General features: G+C 37.4%; 1 protein-coding gene across 1 annotated transcript; it reads left to right on the top strand.

Moving 5' to 3' along the window:
* The first annotated feature begins 12,839 nt into the window (after window positions 1-12,839).
* Window positions 12,840-20,849, top strand: Lsm8 (LSM8 homolog, U6 small nuclear RNA associated). The gene is made up of 4 exons (XM_008837173.3): window positions 12,840-12,994; window positions 14,017-14,057; window positions 16,587-16,714; window positions 18,928-20,849. Exons 1-4 carry the CDS (start codon window positions 12,964-12,966, stop codon window positions 19,016-19,018), a joined length of 291 nt encoding a protein of 96 aa, XP_008835395.1. The 5' UTR covers window positions 12,840-12,963; the 3' UTR covers window positions 19,019-20,849.
* Window positions 20,850-22,348: the final 1,499 nt, after the last annotated feature.

Genomic DNA, 22,348 nt, shown 5'->3' with positions numbered 1-22,348 from the left:
ACCCCCCACAACCGGGTTTGCTGGGGTTGTGGTAGCCCCAGCCACTTACACCGGGGCTGTCCTAAAGGTCGTCCTAAGACTAAATGTATTACATTACAGGATCATGGTCCAATAAATTTCTCAATTACACCATCCAATTGCGAGGACAAATTATTGCTCTTAATTATACAGGAACTCCAGCTATAGAATTAAATACCACATTCCTTGAACAGATCTGGGAAAATCTAATTTTTTGATCTGTCCTGGTTGGACACTTAGGGGTTGCATAGCTATCGCATTAATCCTCTTGTTCAAGTGTCTTTTTCAGCATATCCCTAGACAAAAGGCCGCCAACAAAGCCACCTTACAGATCCTCATGATTCTATGAAATCCCGATAAAGGCCCACCTACTGAAGTAATTCAAGCCTGGTTCACCAAAATAAACAAAGCTTCAGGCTAAATGCCACCTCCTAAGAGCTAGCCCACCACCCTGGCAGATCTCATGCTCTCTGAAGGACATCTAGGTCAAAGCTGTTGGTCAATGACGGGTAAGATTCTCCCACAATAAGTCAACCTAAGACAGGATGGGCATGAGACTAGATGCACACTCTGATGATGGGTAAGGCTCATGTGTAGGGAGAACAACCTAAGACAGACACAGCTTCATAAAAATGTCCTAAAACCTAAGAGGACAGTTAGCCACTGCCTCCCCCGAGACTGCCAACAATTTAAAACAAAAAGGGTGGATAGTTGGAGGCTAGGCATGAGACCAATGGCGCAGATGCACCCTGCTTCCTGTTGATGAACAGGAAGACACTGACCAGAAATCTGCCCCGGCAACTAGAAACCAACAACACATCCACAGCTCCCATAGAAGGACACCAACGGGACATAAGGGACCAATGGGAGGAGGGAAGGGGGTATAAAGGAGACGCCTGTGTTCACAATAAATGAGCTTGCTTGCACATTGCCTAGTGAGTGTCCCAGAGTCTGTGTCATTGACTTAGCACCTACTTATCCCCTGCCCCTGCAGGGAGGAGGTCAAAGGGACCTTGGCTGCAACATAAAATGAAAACAATAAAAAAATATTTTGAAAACACATACCAAAATACTATGTGATAGAAATTACTATCTTAGCAATTAACAAACTTTCAATACAATTGTAAAATTGTCATGTTACCATATGAATAAGAATTTTAGCTTTTTTAGTTAAATTTTTCTAATAATCATTACAGCTCATTGCTAACATTCACACACCTGAATCACATATTGAGAAGGGCAAGACACGATGTATTATCTTCAAAATATTTCTTTGATGACTGATTCCCTATTAAACAGTCACAATTCTTTTTGTAAATATTTATTTACTATTTATTTATTTTATCATTTATTTATTTATATTTGCTAAGAATCTGTTTCAAGCCATTGCATTGTTGTGACACATTTGTGATTTTTGGTTTAGTTTTCTGGTGCATATGTAAAATATAGATCATTATTTTCTTTCATGGCGGATTGTAGGAGGCTAGGAAACATGCCTACATGACTTGGAAAAAAACACCTGAATGTTCTTGATTGAAATTCCAGAAATAGGAAGGGAATTAGGGAAGAAACTAAACAGCCATTATTTCAAATTCTCATCTGATATTTTTGTTTACCTTTGGTACAAGATGCAGGGTACAAAAGAATGGAGGAGTTCTACCTCAATGTTGGCTAGAGGTGAACATTATGATTGTATGTGTGGTTGATCAAGTGATGGTTTTGGTAATATGTGCATAAAAGCATTAGAAATTCCATTTGTTGATATTACAGAAGAGATATCTTAAAAATTTCTGTGCAATGTTAATTAAAACATATTTTAGGTTTTGTATGCCTTTTGAAACTACTCAACTCTGCTGCTGAAGCCCTAACGCAATCATAGACACTACAAAAATTAACAACTGTTGCAGTGTGGTAGTAGTATTTGTTTATGAAGGACTCTGGCCCACAGGTTGTAGTTGGCCAACCTTGTCATAGAAATTGAATAGTAGTAACTCAGATACCTAATACTGAAGAATAAAATCGACCAAATATACCAGAGTCATGAGTGTTGAATCTGTCTCTCCCTCTTTATAACTGTTCCAACCTGGAATCTGAAGAAAGAGCCAGAAGTGCCCAGATCTAAGTTCCCTTGGACTTAAAGCATCCTCTGTCTATATCACATTCTTTACTTCCTCATATTACTGAGTGTTTTTCTTGGGTAACAATGTCAGTGTTGATGTAGTTTGTGAAACTTGGTTGTTTGGGTTCAAAAAACAGCTGTAGGGCTGGAGAGCTGTTAAAGGCTCAGGTTCACAACCCCAAAGACAAAATACCTACTCTATTAAAAATAAAATGGCTCATGGCAAGAAGACAAAATCCAGAAAAGAAACCAGCAGAAACCACAGAGTTGAGGCTGAATTTGTAGTGGGTGCATAAGCATGAATACCTACTATTTGGATGAAAACTAAACAGCCTACTATCCTGATAAGGGAGTGTTTGTCTAATAATGACAGAATACAGTTGGCTCTCCGTTTCTGTGGGTTTGGTGTATATGAACTCAGCAAATTGGGAGACTGAAAATATTTAGCAAAGAGCAATTTTCTGAATACGCATAATTTTTGTCATTATCATCCAAATAATATAGCAATTATTTACCTGGAACATATGTAGCACAAGTAATTTACCTGACATTTGCATATAAGTAGTCTAGGGATGATTTAATGTATAGGTAAAGATATGGGAAGATGTACATAGGTCATATGGAAATACCACATCATTTTACATAAGAGATTTCAGCATCCACAGATTTTGGAATCCAAAAAGGGTTATGGAACCAATTCACTCTAGATGTCAAGGGGTGACTGTGAAGGTAATCCACACAGGCCAGCTCAGTGGGTTAATATCTCAGTGGGTTAATGGTACTTGACATCAAGTCTGATGACTTGAGCTTGAACCCTGGGACCTACATTGTAAAAGCAGAGAACCAACTCCTCAAGCTCTTCTCTGACTTCCACACATATGCTATGGCACACACACACACACACACACACACACACACACACACACATGCACACACAAATAAATAAACAAATGAAATTTTGAAAAGAAAAATACAGAGATTAATTAAACAGCATTTTTCTGTCATTCCTATAACAAATTATCACAAACTGAGTGGCTTGAGACAGTAAAATGCTATTATCATACATATGTATATAGATCAGAAGTCTGATAAGGGTCTGATTGAACCAAGCTCAAGCTGTCAGTAGAATGCATTCCCTTCTTGTGGCTCTGGAGCAGTGTCCATTTCTTCTTAGGTTACTGGGAGAATTCTATTCTGCTCCTGTAGAACAAGGCCCCCATTTTCCTTGCTGTGTCTAGAAGGTAGCTCCCAGCTTACAAAGACCTCCACATACCTTGGTCATGCCCCTCTTTCCTCTTTCCTCAAGCTTCAACACCATCAACCATCAACTACAAGACCATTTCTCCTCACAGTATGTCTCTAAGACTCACATTCTTGATTCCTTCTTCCATTTTTAAAGATATAAGTGAAAGGAGTGGGCCCACCCTGATAATCTAAAAGTCTTTTTATATCAAGTTAAGAGCTCTAAATTCTTTGGATTTTTAGAGACACAGTCTCTTTATGTAGCCTCAGCTGGCCTGGAACTCACTCTGTAGACCATCCCATGCTGGTCTCAATCTCAGAGATTCACCTGCCTCTGTTTCTGAGGTGTTGGAACTAAAGGCATGCACCAATCCAGAGAAAGCACCAAGACAAGTTTTATTTCGCACGGGACACATTCCCTTCGGGAAAGGGAAAATGTCAACCCACAGACTGTGATCTGGAGCTTTATAGGTGGAACTTTTTAGGAAAAATTAGGCGAGGGGGGGGGCAGGAAAAGCGGGGCTTGTAAACCCAGCTCCTTTCCATCTGTCAGCCAGGATCTGGGTCAGGAAGTGTTTATTTTTTTGTCCTCTTAGGATAAGGGAAAAGCGGCTCCTGAAGTCTCTGGTAAAAAGGTGGAATCTGTTTATCTTGTCTTGGGAGATCAAAGGAAAGGCAGGCTGCCTTTTAGAAGAGTCTGCTTCCCTTGACTTCAAAGACCAGGGTGCTTATCAACTCGGTTCCCTTTTCTCAGGGGCTTACTAGGTCGGTGAAGCCCTGTTAGAGACAGGAAGGTTGCTGTAGTTTGGAACCTTAATAGTATCACTAGCAATAGAAGGGTCACTACTTAACAGTAAGTTCACACTTGCCAGAAAGATGCAGGATAATAACTGCAAATTTTTATACCTAGCAAAATGGTTTCAGTTATATAAAGCAAAAATTTGTTAAATTACAAAGAGAAATTATCAAACCTAAATACTAAAATGAAAGATTTCAACATCTCTCTTGATTACTGATAGATCAGCTAGAGCACAGATATTTTAAAATACAATTTGAACAGCAAAATTAACACAATTAATGGACAAATAAAATATCTTGCACCCAACACCTGGAAGAGATGGTTTGTCAGTTAAAGAGCATGTACTGCTCTTGCAGAGGACCCAACTTCAGCTTCTAGCACCCAAATATCTACCTGTAACCCCAGCTCCAGGGGATCTGATGCTGTCTTCTGGACTCCATGGGCACTTGCATTCACATGCACATACCCATACATAGATACACGCATACACACAGAGTGGAGAATGTTGGGTTGGAGAGATGGTTAGTGGTTAAGAGCACTGCCTGCTCTCGCAGAGGACCCGGGTTCAATTCCCAGTACCCACATGACAGGTAACAACCATCCATAACTCCAGTTCCAGGGAATCCGACACCCTCTTCTGACCTCCATGGCACTACATGACATGTGTGCACTTACATACATGCAAGCAATACGTTCATACACATAAAATAAAATAATAAAATATATTTTCTAAAGTGGAGAAAGAGAGCTGAATAAATGCATGCCTACATGCTCTCTGATCTTGACTGGAATGTGATTTGACCAGTTGCCTTGCATTCTCACTGCCCTGATTTTCCCACTATGAGATAACATGAAATTATAAGACTTTAAATCTTTTCTATTAAGTTGGGTTTTATCAGGTTATTTTATCCCAGATATCTGAAAGAGAACTAAGACAGTTGCTTATACTTAATTTCGGTTCATATAATTCTTATATTTCACTCTCAACACTCAATTTATCTTTTTTGTACATTCATACAGTATTAATTCCTCATAGAATAATCTTGTCACTTTTCTCCAAAGATATCAATAATTAGTTTTGCTCTCTCTCATCATATAATGTCTATAACCAGTCCAAATCAATTGATATTAGACAGGTTTATATTACTACAACATACTTGTGACAGGTTTGCTTATGAAGAGCAGTAGATTGTGGGGGCTGGAGAGGTGGCTCAGAGGTTAGGAAAACTGGCTGTTCTTGCAGAAGACCCGGGTTTGAATCCCAGAACCCACATGGACGCTAACAATTGTCTGTGATTCCAGTTATAGGTGACCTGAAGTCCTCTTCTGTCCTCCATGGGCATTGCATGACATGAGTGCACTTACATACATGCAGGCAATATACACATGCGCATAAGAAAAAAAGAACAGTGGATTATTTACCTCATGTTTGCATGATGGCACAAGGCCTAGTGAAACATAGTACTCAGATGATGTCCTTTCACTGTGTATCACTGTTATTCCTAGAACTCGGCTCAGTCATGTGCTCCATGCTGATAGTAGTTATCTTGCAGTACCAACGATCCATCTCTGGCATCTATATTTCTTGCTGAATTTGCAATTATTTCTCTATCTGCAACTTCTGCCTGTGATGTTCTATTGCCCCTGTTACCATGATTCATAGTGTCTACCTGTCTATAATCTCTCATCCTTTAAGTCAGGTTCAACAACTTTTCTATGATAGGCAAAGCCCTGAAAATTATAACAGCATTTATCAGAAATTTTGCATATCAAGATTACATTTAAATTTGGATTCTTGTTGTCTATGTTAATGCTCTATTTCAGGGACTGCTAAACTTTGCTCCACACTAATCACTTAGAGTCTCTGTGCTCCACCTCTCATCTCATCTCATCTCATCTCATCTCATCTCATCTCATCTCATCTCATCTAATTCAGAATGTCTGCCCATGGGAGCCAGGCATCAGCAGTTTTTAGCGATCATCAAGTGAAATTAAATGCCATTGTTTGAGTTTTTTCTTTTTAAAAAATATTTTAATATTTTTATAGATTTGAGAACTTTATATATTTTGATCATATTCAGATTCCACTTCTCCATGACCACTTTACTACCCATACTCACCCCCATTTCAGGTCTTCTATTATTTGTCTCTTTTTAAAGGCCCATTGAATCAAATCTGTGTTTACTAAATGCTCTTGGGTGCTGGTTTTTTCAGAAGCCAAGGGTGTTCTAATCCCTTAGAAGTAGGGTTACAGGCAGTTATGAGCTGCCCAATATTGGTGCTGGAGACCAAACTTGGGTCATCTTCCAGAGCAGCACACAGTTTTAACCACTGAGCCATCGCTCACCTCTAATTCATGTTTCCAATTTTCATTTTATTCTTTAAGCTTTATTACTTTTATGTGAGCCATTTAAAAAATTATTTATTTAATAAACACATGATTAGAAGAAGCATTTCATTACAGTATTAACATATTCAATAACAAATTCCAGAGCAAAGATACATCTCCTCCAAAACTGGATGTAAATTTTTAGGCTCACAGTTGACTTAATATAGTTGTACAATATTGAACTCAGTATAAACCCTATAAGACATAAAATTGAGTGAGGTTTTAACTTTTAAAAAATATCTCAATTTCATTTTAAAATATAGCTTCATACAGAAAAACTCATTTTTAATTCTACTAGCAGATAGATGTTTGCACAAGCGTTTCTAATCTCTATCTTATTACTAGTCATAGTCGGTTACTTTCTGAGATCCTTGGTGTATGAGCATGGATATAAAGTCATCAGGTAGAATTCAATGGTAATGTTTTTCAACTCTACTAATTAACATCTTTTTAAGCCATTTTTCATGCTTCTTCCTCAAATATAACTTTTATTTATTGATTTGTTTTGTGTGTACATTTCATACAGAACATCCCAAGCAATCTTATTCATCTACATACCCACATCCAAAATGGCACCCTCCCATAGCCTCCCCCTCCCCCCAATGGAGCCCATATACTCTGTCATCCCTGTTACTGTCCACTGTGTTATTGGTGCCCCCAGCCATTTCCCCAATGGCTGTCCATCTGCTGAATCTAGTCAGCCTATCTAGAGTTCCTTGTTTTAGGGAGATCAGCTCTTCCTCATCTAGCAGCAATCAGTTGCCAATATTCCTTTAGACAAGATTGGGGTCTGCTGTTCATTTTTCCAGTTCTATGCTGAGTTACTGTCTGGGAGTCTCTTGGGCCACCCTGGCCAACGACTCAAAGGAAGGTATCTCCTGATTGGCATTGTTTCTCCTTATGTAGCCTTTAGCTACACACATGGACTCATAAAGAATTATATTGATCCCTTTAATCTTTGGTTATACTTTCCTTTTGGGTGTTTAAGACCATACAGTTGGGCCAGATAACCCTCAGGGGTCACATGGGCTTCAGAGGAGGTCCTGGCTCCTTTCTTTTACCAGTTCTATCTATATGAAGATAAGCCGAAGGTCCTACTCATCCATGGCTAGCTTCACGTGGAAGCATGGAGGAAATGTTTTGGGGGAATTACTATACCAGATGTTAAACTGTATTACAGAGCTATAGTCACAAAACAACATGGTACTGGTACAAAAATAGACCTGTAGATCAATGGAACAAAACTGAAGATCCAAATATGAGTATATGCAGTTTCAGCCACCTGGTATTTGACAAATGGGCCAAGAACATTCACTGGAGGAAAGGCAGCATGTTCAGCAAATGGTGCTGTCAAAACTGGATCTCCACCTATAGAAGAATGAAAGTAAACCCCTATCTTTCACCTTGCACAAAAGTCAACTCCAAATGGATCAAAGACCTCAATTACATCAATTTAAAACCTGAAACTCTGAAACTATTAGAAGAAAACATTGGCAATATATTGGCAGTAACTTACAGGGGAAAGTATTTTCTAAACCGGACATCAATTGCTCAGGAATCAAGGTCAAGAATCAACAAATGGGGCCTCATTAAACTAAAAAGCTTCTGTACATCAGAAGAAAAGCAGCAGCAAAGGAAGTGAAGAGAAAACCCACAGAATGGGAGAAACTCTTCACCAGCGACACATCTGACAGAGTTTTAACATCCAGAATATATAAATATATAATGAACTCAAAAAGCAAAGAATCAAGAAAGGGAGTAACCCAATTAAAAATGGGCTAAGAGGGGCTGGAGAGATGGCCCCAGTGATCAAGAACACTGACTGCTCTTACAGAGAAGCAGGGTTCGATTCCCAACACCCACATGGCGGCTATCCTTAACTCCAGTTCCAGGGAAATCCAAAGCCCTCTTCTGACATCCGCTGCATTCCATGACACAGGTGCGCTCACATACATCCAGGCAATACACTCATACACATAAAATAAACATAATTAAAAAAATATAAAAAAAGATGGGCTAAGGAACTGAACAGAGAGTTCGCAAAAGAAATAAAGATGGCTAAGAAGCATCTTAAAAGGTGTTCAACATCATTATTAATTAGGGAAATGAAAATTAAAACCACTTTAAGATTTCATCTTACACCAGTTAGACTGGCTGAGATCAAGAGAACGAATGATACTAAATGTTGGAGAGGATGTGGGTAAAGGGGAATGCACATCCACTGCTGGTGGGACTGCAAACTTTTTCAACCCCTATAAAAGCAATGTGGAGAACACTTAAAAAAACTAAAAATGAACCTAGCATTTGACCCAGTTATACCACTCCTTGGCATATACCCAAAGAACTCGTCCTATTGCAGAGACACTTGTACATCCATGTTTGTTGCTGCTCTTTTCACAATAGCTAAGAGATGGAAGCAACCTAAGTGTCCCTCAACTGATGAGTGGATAATTAAAATGTGGTTCATTTAGATGATGGAGTTTTTACTAAGTGGTAAAGAAAGATGAAATCATGAAATTTGCAGGTAAATGGATGGAACTAGAAACTGTTATACTAAGTGAACTAACATAGACTCAGAAAAAAAAAAGGCCCATGGGAGTTTAAGTGATTCAGATAATTATCTCAGTCATGCAACATTTAAACTCAGAGACCAAACCCTTGTAAGTGAGTATGCATCCAGACACATAACTACAGGAACCAGGATAATGAAAAGGAACCAGGGAGGTAAAGGAAAAGAAAGAATCTGAAGGAGAAGAACAGTAGGAAACAGGCATTAATAAAAGAGATATGGGTTAAAATGGGTTTATTTTAAGGGGAGGGGGGAGGGAGTGTTATACAAGGAACCTTGGGGATAAAGCGAAAGAGGGAGCTGAAGAGAGGTGGGACCATAGGAGAAGGGCATTAATAAGGGAGAAATGGGGAAAACGGGGGCACCTTAAATGAGGAAACCATGGTGGAAGGGTTAGACAATGCGAGAGATAAATAATGCCTAGCTAGTTTTAAAAAAACCAGAGGGAACCATAAATCAAACAACCTACTGACAAATTATACATACATACAACTAGCTCAAGGAATATATGTCTAGGGAAGGTTTATCTAAGAATCTTTGGTCTTTGACCAAGGTTTATCTACATAGCACATGGTAATTAAAAGTACTAGACTGGTGGAAGTAAACTTCTTGGATGTTTAACAGCCATACTTTGAGGCCTATACTAATTTGGTCAGGGGTACATAAAGGACAGTTTTTGCTCCTTGCCTTCCTAGGTCGACTAAGTTCTAGGGGACTAAGAGCATATCTCAAAATGTCCTGTAACTGTGATTAGCCATATTTAAAATGTGAAAAATTTCAGGAATATATCATATTGGCGGTAAGCTGCTTATAATTTTTTATTATATTTTAGTGCTGCTATTACTCAAAAATTCCTGTGATGGAACTTAGTATAAAGTTGTACTAAGGCATGGGGTCTTTGAGGTGGGGTTGTAACTCAGTGACAGAGCAAATGTATGCATGAACAAGACACAGGGTTAGTTTCCCAGAAACCCCGCCCCCCAAATTAGGTGGGGGGGCCTTTTTGGAAATGATTAAGCTTCTTTATGAATGGGATCAGTACCTTTATGAAAGAGGTTTAATGAAGCTGCCTTTCCTTCTTCATCTATGTAAGAGTTCAGGAAGAAGGTGCCATCTATAAGGAACAGGCCCCCACTAGACTCTGAATTGACCAGCAAGCACCATGAGTTATCACTTCTCACCCTCCAGAATTATAAGAAACAAATTTTGGTTGCTTATAAATTACTCAGTTTAAGGCATTTTGTTATACCTGCTCAAACAGACTATAACAGTTTTTTAAATAAAAATAATATAAAGGTTGAGGTGGGTTTTCTGAGAAAACCATAAAAAATGAAAATTAAAACAATAATGCATAAAATATAAGTAACTTATTAATATATTATTCTTTACACCGGATACAGATAAGCTCTACAGACATTTAAAGTAATGCTGTAAGTAATTATTATGCCTTTTGGCCTCATCACTGGTTAGTCAGCAACACATACCTCTTAGCCTGGCTGATGCTAATGCCTGCCTCCCACATACATGCAGAGGCATGTGCTTGTATGAAGGTCATGATTTACATATGTTATTTTCTGTCTTTGAAAACCTTTGATAGAAATATTGAATACATATTGGACCAGTAAGATGGGTCAGCTGGTAAAAGGGCTTGCTGTGCAAACCTGAAGACCCGAGTTTGATCCCTACATCCCAACAGAGAGTGAAGTGACTTTGGAAAAGTTGTCCTCTCTTACAAGTGCCATGACGCTTGTGCACGCGCGCACGCACACACACACACACACACACACACACACACACACAAAGAAATATTGACTATATATTGCTGATTAACTGACATTTTCCTGTTTAGCAGATTAATCTTTTCTAGTTTAACAACTTGGCTCTATACTTCCAGTTCACCAAGTGCTTTTACTATGCTACCCACATCTCCTTCCTTATTCTCTGTATTCTTATCACATATTTTTCTGCTCTTTCTAGTCTTACTGCTACCAATCAGGAATTCACACTTAATTCCTGACAGCTTTCTTATCTTCAGTAGATATTAAAAGTTAGTTCATTTTCAAAAGTGTATTTGTACTTTTTTGCAAGCCTTAATTTAAGCCTTATTTTTTTTCTTCAGCTTTCCAATATTCTTACTTCTTTCTTCTCCTTCCTTAAACAGTTAAAATGTGCGCCATTCTGTTTGTCCAGTTAGGAAATAAGGCAGTAGTGGCTGGAGAGATGCCTCAGCAGTTAAGAACACTGGTTGTTCTTGCAGAAGATCCGGGTTCGAATCCCAGCACGCACATGGCAGCTAACATCCGTAACTCCAGTTCCAGGGGATCCGACAGCCTCTTCTGTTCTCTGTGGGCACTGCACGACATGGGTGGGTGCACTTACATACATGCAGGCAATACACGCATACACACAAAATAATAATAAAAAATATTTTTAGAAAAAGAAAATAAGACAGTAAACAACTGTATTAGAATGATCTCTGGGAGCAAGAAAAAGGTAACATGATGCAGACTTTGTTCTTGAATAACATCTAGTATTTATGTAGTAGTCTTTAAAGGAATTGCTTCAGTTCTTCAACAAATTGATCATTTTCTCCATTTAACAGATGGGAAAACAAAGATACAGAAAGCTAAATTATTTTAAAGCCATAATTCTTCAGGTGAGAGAGAGAGAGACCCTGATTGTTATGTAAAATATATATATATATATATTTTTTTCCCTCTTGCTAGTGTACAGATCCCTAATTTCCAGTCCTTTGAAGTGAAAGCATCACAGCTTAAAAAATGATAGGGGAGACGGTATGTAGTTCACTGTCACTGATGTATTTAGGGTTTGCCTAGCATAAGGTCCTCTTGTTACAAACACACACACACACACACACACACACACACACACAAACACACATTGAACAGTGCTGTTTCCTATTTTTATCCAGCAACATTCAAAATTATATAGCTACAGCTGGATTTAAGAAAATTGACATGATTTACACCAGAACACCAACTCATTAGCAGGGACAGAATTAAAAGCCAGTATGAAGCTTATCTAGTTTTTCATTTTTCTGTAATCATCTCCTTCACAATGGAACAGCAGCATTTAATTAACTAATTTCACCCCGAGGAAAGGTAAACCTCGAGATATGAAGGGCGAATGTCTGTTTCCTAAGGGAGGCTCATACACTTTCACGTATGTGGATTTAGTTTCTTAAAGTTGACAATGCTTTTGCACACTTTCAGAGCCTAATTCAAAACACACAAAACTGATTTTCATTGTTGGGTTCTCTAGGAAACATACGCTGTGTAGCTACGATTTTCACGACTTTGTCCTGGGCAATGTTTTAGGCTCAAGCTGGAGAAAACTGGGGATCCTTTCTGCCTGCACCTACGTTTCATGAGAACGTGTCCTTCTCTCGCAATGGAAACATCTTACTCCACTTCTTCCTGCACTGCTTGTCTTTCCGCAATTCTCGTTGGTAAGTACTGCACCGCCGCCGCCTTTTCCTCCGGGCTCTCCCAGTCTCCTTCCCTACCCCAGATTCAGGGAGCATATTCCACGCCTCCACCTCTCCTCAGCCTGTCTCCAGCTCAGCTTCCCGAACCCCACCCAGAAGTTCCGCGGGAACACGTGCGCATGCGCACTACTATCACGGCGTTGCTTCCTGTTTTGCTTGTTCCGTGCAATTTCTGATTCGCTACCTCGACATCAACTCAAGTCTCACGATACTTGTGTTCGGCAGAGGTCGCGTGTTGGTTCCTGTTTCTGGCGGGCCCTTTTAGGTCTCCTAGTCTGAGGCGCTTCTCCCTCTGCCGGAAACCTTCCGACTCAACAGCATGACGTCCGCCCTGGAGAACTACATCAACAGTATCCTTGGGTGGCTGCAGGGATGCTGGGGCCGTCGGGGTGCTGGGGGCACCGGGATGCTGAGGCCGTGGCGATGCTTGGGCGCGGCGGCTGGACTGGAGTGGCGGGCTGAGGACCCGGGCCGCAGTTCCTACAGATCCCCGGCGTCTTTCTGTTCTAGAAAAACATTGCAAAACATCAGAAATCTCAGTGTAATATTCAGAATTTTTCTGTAAGTACCCTAGTGATTGATAGTGAAATTTTCTTTAAGGTTTGTATGTTCTACTACGAACTGTTTTCCTAATTGTCATCATAGTTTCTTGTATTTATTCACAAGCTTTGCTCATTGTCCAAGGATAGGAAAAAAAAAAAGAAAATGGTACATTAATTGGATTTCTGGGCTCACCACTTGAAGTGTCAGTTTGGTACATTCTAAATATAGCCTGCTATCGTAATGGATTTCGGTGAGAGGCAAATAACTTTAAGAACCCATTATGAGGTTTTAAAGTAGTCGAAGTTGTTTGCCATTTAGTCTTAGGACAAAAACATTACTCGAGTTTATGTATGAATAAGCGATGAAAGTTAAATACTGAGGGTTTTTAATTATGCAAACATTGGTAAGTTGGCATTAATTATAGTTTTTCTTTTTCCATTTGAATTTCAAAAACCAGGTCTTGGAAAAGTCTGAAATATTTGTAATTATACAACAATGATTAACACTCATCCAGTTTTTATTTTAGAGGTGAAGAAATAGGCCTACCAAAGGAGGGATTGTCTTGCTCACAGTGTGTAGGAACATTACTATTTTAAAAAGAGTTCCCAAAATGAAAGCTGTTTTGAGCAAGATAACACTGTCCCTCTCTTGTGTAATCAAAGTAAAGTTTTAAAACTTTATTTAAAGTTTATTCCCTTTGCTGTGTTGAATCTCAGTTCTCTCACTTAAAAAAAAAGAGTAATTCAAACTGTCGAACTATTGACTTAACCAGAGTCTGAAGTTTTGTTTGTATTCTCTAAGAAATACTTTTCCTTGACTCAGTTCTCAGGAACCGTAGCTGTTATCACTTCTGATGGGAGAATGATTGTGGTAAGTCTTGCGTTTGCCTTCACTTTCTTGTAGGCTTACTGGTTTTACATTTTGATTTAGAATTTCTGATCTAATGTGCCACAGTACACCAAGATCCTAGTTTTCTTGTGATTGAGCTATTTACGTTTATCGCTTGCCTGCCAATAAACATTTTCTTCATTAATAAATCTCCCATGTATGTTATATAGTAGGTTTCTGGTTGATAAACAATAGGGGTCTCTTAGTCTTAATTATAGATCTATCCCTTAATCTTTCCATTTTTCCTCTTCCATTTTTTTTTCCTTTCTATGTCAGTGTTCTATGATATTCACCACATAAGCTATAATTTCTTTAAAAATGTAGACTTTCTGACAACATATTCTGTATTTGTAGTCATAAGTTTCTTAACAATGGGAGAATCTATTCTTAGAAATAAGTCTTCAATGACTTCATTGTTCTTCAAAAATGAATATGCTTTCAGAACCTAAGATAGTGATGGTTCCACTGGTGTTAATGACCACTGTCATATTTTCTGTCTATTTTTGATTGAAATGTTTCTTGCATGACTGTAGCTTAATCCCATGTTCTTTGGTTTTACTTATGATTTTTTTGTTGTTGTTTTGTTTTCTTTTTAATCCTTATGATTCTTCTCACTCCATAGTGACCGATGCCAGTTGAATTACAGGGACTGTGCCATATACCAAATGCATAATGTGTGCTAGTACTTTGCATATGTTTAGTTTGCAGTATAGGCTTTCGAAGAATTAGCACTTAGACTCTAGGTTAGAAATCAAACTCAGAAAAAGTGAGTTACTTTTCCAGAGATTTGTTATTATATGTGGCAGAGCTATATGGTGTCTTAAATTCTGTTTTATTCCAAACCAAGATGAGTTGCCTTGTTTGCTCCTTAATTAAGGAAGCAAACATGGAGGTTTTGGGGGGGCGTGAAAAAATGGGAAACTCACATTCTGTATTTTTCAACAATGGACAGTTAGAAAAATGCTGGTTTCAACACTTTAAGAAGTCTGTTGTTTATAACAGATTAACAAAAGTTACTTTTGAAAACCCCATTTGAAATTAAATTTTATTTTATTTATCTTTATGTGTATGAATGTTTTTTCTGTGTCTCTGTACATGTACCGTGTGTGTGCAAATGCCCATGGAGGCCAAAAGGGGGCATCAGATTCCTTGGAACTGAAGGTAACAGTGGATTGTTAGCCACCATGTGCATTCTGGGAACTGAACCTCAGTCTTCTGCAAAAGCAGCAAGTACTCTTAACTTCTGAGCCATTTCTCCAGCCCCAAGTTTAAATTTCTTACTCCTGTTAATTAGAACATTTTTATGGGAGAAGAAAAGCTATATAAAACACATAGAATATTGAGTTCAGTAGTTCTGTATTTTTCTAACATATAGATACTTCATTAGATAGTTTCATAGGAAATGAAAGTGAGAAGTCCTGAATCCCCATTTATGGGTGTATCATTTGCTAACTATATAGTAAAAAATCTAATTTCTTTTTCATCTCAGTTTCTAGATTCTAAGTTTCTGTTTCATTCTGATTCTGTATATTTATGGCTCTTTTAGAACCTGAGAGTTTGATAGCTAACCTGAGAGATTAACACACTAAATCCCAAATAAGCTCTTTCAAAACCTGAGTAGAATCTGAGGTCCTACATTTTACTAGAGCCATGTCTTCCTATATTTAAAAGCAAACTTATTTCATAAAGTCTTTTCTATTTCAATTTGTTTCTGATTATAGTGATTATTTATGTCTACTGTAATACTGAGATAATTCAATAATAGAAATACTCATGAGATAACACAGTATTGGCAACAACAATGTTCTAAGTGTTAGCTGTAACTACCCATCGAGTTTGTATATATTTGTGGCATAAATTATTTCTGGAAAATAGAAAATATTGTTTATAATAGTATAGCATTGTCACTTAGTGGTCTTCTCTAGAGCTAGTCTTTTGTAGTTCAAATACCAGATCTGCTATTATTGTCTTATGAGACCTTGACAGATGACTGTTCTGGAACTTTAGTTTCCCTTCTTTGAAAGGGCCATAATTATAATTCTACCTCAAAAGATGAAGCAAAGTTGAAATAATTTCTGCTGTTTAGCACAATGCTCAGCACTAATAAGCACAACAAATTATAGTGATTTGTTGTATAGTATGTGGTTTGCTTTATTATATCATTTTCCCATAAATCAGTTACATTTTAGCTTGTGTTCTTAGACACAAGGAACTAGACTCTGCTAGTTCCTGGGCTATGTGAGTTTACTTACTATAAAATACTCTGGTTCCTAGGTTTCTTTTGCTGCACACTAGTCAGATGTGTAGTGTGGGCTTTTTCTTCCAGTTATGAAAGAACTAAGAAGTAAGTTCTGTTTCATAGAATATGTCTGTAGCTAAAGAAGACATTTTCTTTGATAATGGATTTATATTAAGATAGTAAATACTTAACCTGACACAATTAAAATGACTATAAGTTTGAATACAAGTTAAACAAGAATATTTCTCTTTTTCCTCTGCATGTCTTTTCAGGGAACACTAAAAGGTTTTGACCAGACCATTAACTTGATTTTGGATGAAAGTCATGAGCGTGTGTTTAGCTCTTCTCAGGGAGTAGAGCAAGTGGTCCTAGGATTATACATTGTGAGAGGTGACAATGTGTAAGTACAATAATGTCCTTTAAATGAAGCTAATTTTTACTAACTGATGTACTTCTTTGCTTTATTGAGAGAGATTTTCCCTGAAATATATGCTATCACTCATACATAGTAGAATTGTGCATTTATTTGGTTTTTGTGTATTTTTGGTCTTTTTGAAGTAGGGTCTCCCTGTAGCCCCAGCTGTCCTGGAACTCACTGTGTAGACCAGGCTGGCCTTGAACTCACAGAGATTGTCTGCCTCTGCCTCCTGAGTGCTGGGATTAAAAGTGTGTGCCACCATACCCGGCTCATTGATTTTGTAAATATGGTTTGTATTTGCTTAATATATTGCTATTCTGTTCTGTTTATATTAAGGTCTTTCAGGAACCAACCAAAGTGATCTTTTTTCACAAATCAAACATTGACCTCCTGAGATTCATCATTTATTTATTATTTGTTTATTTGAGTCTCTGGGCATTGAATCTAGAGTCTTGAGTATGCTAAGTAAGCACTCTACCACAGATCTATATCCCTAACTCTCTTTACTTTTTAAATTTTGAGATCATCTCGCTAAGTTGACCACACTGGCCCTGAACTTGAGATCATTTTCCCACAGTTTCTAAATAGCTAGATTTTAAGCCTGAGCTACCATTTTGTGTGTGTGTGTATGTGTGGTTCTAATATGAAGATGGCCTGGATAGGTCCAGAAGAGATTGCTTTGAACTAACTACTTCATTAAAGAGGATTTTGAAGAATTTGAAAAATGTCTTTGAAGTCAATTTTAAGTAATACATCCTTATTCAGCTGTCATTGTTTTTAGTATAATTGCTATATTCATGATAATCCATGCTGCACCTGTTGTCATGTTTAATTTAGGGCACTGATAATCCAGTTTGAGAATATTTTAGAGGTAGCAATTTTAGAAAGACCTGCAACCATTTTGAACAGTGCTTTCAAAAGAATTTTGTCTGATGATGAAAGTCTTACCAGCATTTTCCAATACTCTTGGCTCTTGGCTTTGTATGGCATATTGGAAAGTAGCTGATGTGATTAAGGACTTAAGCTATAAATTTTGGGTTTTGTTCGTTTGTTTTGGAGATATGGTATCTCAATATAGCCCAGACTCACCTGGAACTTTTTACATAGCCCAGAATGGCTTCAGATCAGACTCTTGATTCCCGTCAGCTTCCAAAGTGCCAGGATTGCAAATGTAATCCACCATGCTTTTAAATTTTTTTAATTAATTTAAAATTTAAATATCACTTAATTGTAATTGTAGTAGTCCCAAGTGTCTAGTTTTAGCCTAGTTTAGAGTTAGAAGAATGTTTCCTGAGAGTTAGAATGTGACTAGAGGACAACCAAAGAAGGGTTAGCCTCTTCAGGTTGTTTGATGGACTCTGTAAAATGATAGGTGAAGCAGTAATTTATCATAATAAATATTCTCTTAGATTATCAAAATCAGTACTCTATTCACTGTGTGTCTCAAAAAGTCAGATTTAGCTAAATACATTTATTGATCTTTCATTAAAATTGAGTTTATAAAATGTTCTCTGGAGATGACTTTTAGATGAAATTGTAAGGTGGGCTGTAAAGAATGAGCCAGAGCAGATGGAGCCCATGTTCTCTGACCACTGCACTACTGATAAAATAATATTGCAGTTATATGGCCTGGTTGATTTCAAGGTTTTCCTATGTCTGTAAAAATAAACCAAAATTAAACATTTACCCTAGACCCAGTGGTTGCAAGAGCCAGCTTGTAGGCACTCATGAAAACAAACTATTAAGACTTTTAGAAATTTTGCAAGTAAATGGATTGTCTTGCTAGTAACTTGACATTTCCCCCATGTGAGTTTTTGTGTGACAGTATTAGTAAAGGCTATAGATCAGGTTCTTATTTTTCCAGAGAGCTGATTTTCAGGCATTTTTTCCAGAGAGCTGATTTTCAAGCATTTACCATCATCTCTAATAATTGTTCCTATAATAATATCTTCAAATTCTTGAATCTTGTGGCTTACATGTATGGTTCACTGACTCGCAAAATGGTTTTTGCTTTCTACCTTAAGTAGTTTTTTACCCTGTCTTCTCAGTTTTATGTGTTTTGGAAGAATGATGCTAGGTTCACAATTTCATTAATTTGAAATAAATTAGAAATATGATTAAGAAAAAAATAATTAGAAAGTATGTAAGTTTTTTTCAGAAATGTACTTAACTTATTTTCTCCCCCATACTAATAGCGCAGTAATTGGAGAAATTGATGAAGAAACAGATTCTGCGCTGGACTTGGGTAATATTCGAGCAGAACCTCTAAACTCTGTAGCACACTGAAGAAAGAGCCACACGTTAGACACCTGTAAATGTTGTACAGAAACGGGGTACTCTCAAAACAATGCAGGAACTTTTTATGAGTATAATTGCTGATATTGACTTCATGTTGGTACATTGTAATATGTAAATTAAAATATTTCTACATTTTTATTGAAAAACATTGAAATTAAAAAATGTGGTTGCTTGATTTTATTTTTCTACTACATGATATGAAAATCTGATTGTTTTGAAAACTCAGAAAATATCAGTTATTTTCTGATCATTTTTAATATTTGTGGGGAGGTTGAAAAGAGACACCTAAGTTAGGTTATTATAGGTCATATGTCAAAGTAATAGTAGTGCAAAGTGTGTATGTTTTCTTCCTTGATTTTTTAGTCAGTTTTTTAATGAATTTTTTTCAGTAGCTCTTGTCTTTTACAAGTATCTGAGCCAGAGGTGTTTACCTACTGATTGCCTGTGATTTAAAAAAATTGCTCCTTGGTTATAAAAAAGCATAGATAAAAATTTGGTTGAAATTTGGTAAAGAAAAAAATAACAAATTTTATTAAATAGAAACAAATAGAGAAATAGGAATGATGGGAAGGCTATTGATAACAGTCTTTAGGAGTATAGTAAGTTAGAATAATGCTGCATATGCAAAAATTCAGTATCCGAGAACATTGATTTCACATAATCTAAAATGCTATGGTAGTGTTTCATTTTAAGAATATCTAATATTAAAAGTTTGTTTATACAGTTAAGTAAAGCTGATGCAGGAGCACTGTGTATTGTCTCACTCCTTGTTCACGTGATCCACAAATCTAGTTTTATGTGAGCAAGCTTGTGTTTTTTTTAAGAATTTATAGAAACAGTGTCATATTGTACAAAAATTCAGGCTAGTGTACAGAAGTCATCAGTGCAGGCCTAAGTGGGTGTCTTTGTGATAGGAAGAATAGAAGAAATGAGCACATCCTTCTAATTAAAATGAAATCTCGGATCTAGGTTTATGTTTCAATTTCCAGTTCTTTTTAGTGAAAACATTTGGCAATTTTTTCCCTGTAAAGATCCAGATAATAAAATTTTAGGCTTCGAAGGCCATGTGTTCCCCCTCATAGCCACTCTTCTGTGCAGCCTGAGATGACATGAGTGCACAGCCTTGGCTGTCTTCCCAGTACAACTTCCTTTACAAAGCCGAGAGGCTAGATTGGCCTGAAGGCCCTAATTTGATAACTTTGGCTTAAAAAATTAGTTCAGTTAGAAGAAATAAATGGCCAATCTGTGTAATTTCTGAAAATGACTTCTGGAATGGGTCCTTTTTGAATTTAGAGGTAAGTTGGATGCGCAGTTTAAAACTCTTTGACATTGTAGTTTTGGTTAATTAAAACAGAAACAAGCTTTGTGAGGAAATAGGTTGAAATAGTGTACCATCAGATCGAGCCTATACTGTCATTTTATATCAATTTAGCAAAAAAAATGAAAGTAATTTCAAATGAGTAAAGCAAATATGTTTAGGGACTATGAGCCAAATATACCTCTTTAATACATAGTATTTTAAAATTCCTAAACTAATTCCAAAAATTAATCAAGAACATTTCCTTTCTATGAAAAATTTATTCAAACAATTTGAAGTCCACAGATCTTTTCCTCCAAATACTTGCTATATCAAGTATTTTCCTGGTTGATGTTGGATTCCAAGTATGTTTGTTAATGGTTTATGGAAGAAGTGAATGAAGGTGTCCCAAATGATGTTTCTAATTATTCCTGAATTGACACGGTAGGCATTTTATATGCTCACAGCCAGTTCAAATTATATTCATTCTTGCCTGAGAACAAAGAGAACCTTTGTAGTTTCTGTGCAGTGTCAAGTTTTTATTTTTACGTTCTTCAATGATAGTTACTCTACAGTCGATATTATTTATAAAGTGCCTCAAGCCATTACTTCAGTGCTTTGTGACTCAGACATGGTACAACTTAAAAGCAACTTATTGATAATGAGTAAAATTTTCTTAGTAAGCTATTTTCATAAAAGTTACTGAAATGGGGAAAATAAGGCCTATAAAAGCTAGGGAAAGACTTAATTTTTTTCCAAAGTAGTTTAAGGTAACATTGCTTTTAGATTTAAAACATTTTGGTAAGCTAAATGGCATAATGACAGTTTGTGTTTAAAAAATGCTAGAAATCTTAGAACTGTAAACACTAAAGATAAAATTTCGTCAGTTCTTGTTTTACTTAACCTTAAGTTAAACACCTTTATAAAGTCATTCTCAAATTTTAAAGCTGATAATGTGAGAAGTGAGTTGAAATAAAACTTATATGTTTAATTCCAGTGTAGGACAGCCATGTCAGCATTTCTCTCTTCCCACACTGAAAGATTCACTAAGTGGCTAAGAAGGTACACAGCCCCCCATAATGGCATGGGAACCTTCTTGCCTAGTAGCCAAAGTTAAACAACCCGTAACCCGCAGTATGTTAAATTCTGGACCTTCACCTTCTAAACTAAGTAGAGTTTTTCATTAAGTGCACGTCATCTTCCAGATATAATGCTGGGTGCTTCATTTTACACGTGGGAAATTGAAGCCCCAATCCATCCAGGTTTTCTTACTTAATCCTGTGACCAGAAATGTGATTTCGGGCTGGAGTAACGGCATAGTGGTTAAGAGCACTTGACTGCTCTTGCAGAAGTCCCAGGTTGGACCCCCAGCACCAACATGGTAGCTAGCAACCATTTGTGAACGTTATATGACACAGGTGCACCTACCTACGTGCAGGCATAAAATAAAAATAATATTTTCAAAAAGAAAATATGATTTCAAAGTGAATTATCATTACCGTGATTAATCAAAGACAGTCGCCAAGCTGTGTTGTGGGTCATTTTCCTTCGAGCTCCTTCAGAGGCTCTATTCACTGTGGTTTAGTACATCTATAAGGGGACAAAAGGAATAATTGTCATTAAAAGGAAGCATGGTAGAGTTATTAAAAAGCCCAGCACTTGTATAAGTCTACCCCATAGATAGAGATGTTAATACCTATTTTCCCAGGCAGTGACAAAATTAGACTACTTATAATGCTTGTTACAATTTCTAGGATATAGTAAGCACCTGTTATCCTAACTATTCATAGGCCAATGTGGAAAGGTTCAACAATGGGTCTTAACACTTCAGTTTTTCTCTGTGTAGCACGTGTGTGGTTGAATGAGTGAGTGTCGGGGGCCTCCCTCAGGACCATGCTGGCTGTCCTCTCGTGCTCTGCACCTTAGTTTTCCAGGCAGTCTCTCACTGAAACTGGAGCTCACCAACTGGCTGTTTGGTCTGCCGCTGAGCCCTGTGGACCCTCCTGTCTCTGCTTCTGGCA

The sequence above is a fragment of the Nannospalax galili genome, unplaced genomic scaffold (assembly GCF_000622305.1).
Source record: "Nannospalax galili isolate Female #2095 unplaced genomic scaffold, S.galili_v1.0 scaffold171, whole genome shotgun sequence".
In the NCBI taxonomy this organism is placed as follows: Eukaryota; Metazoa; Chordata; class Mammalia; order Rodentia; family Spalacidae; genus Nannospalax; species Nannospalax galili.
The sequence above is the reverse complement of the archived record's forward strand: the minus strand, read 5'-3'. Positions and strand labels throughout refer to the sequence as shown.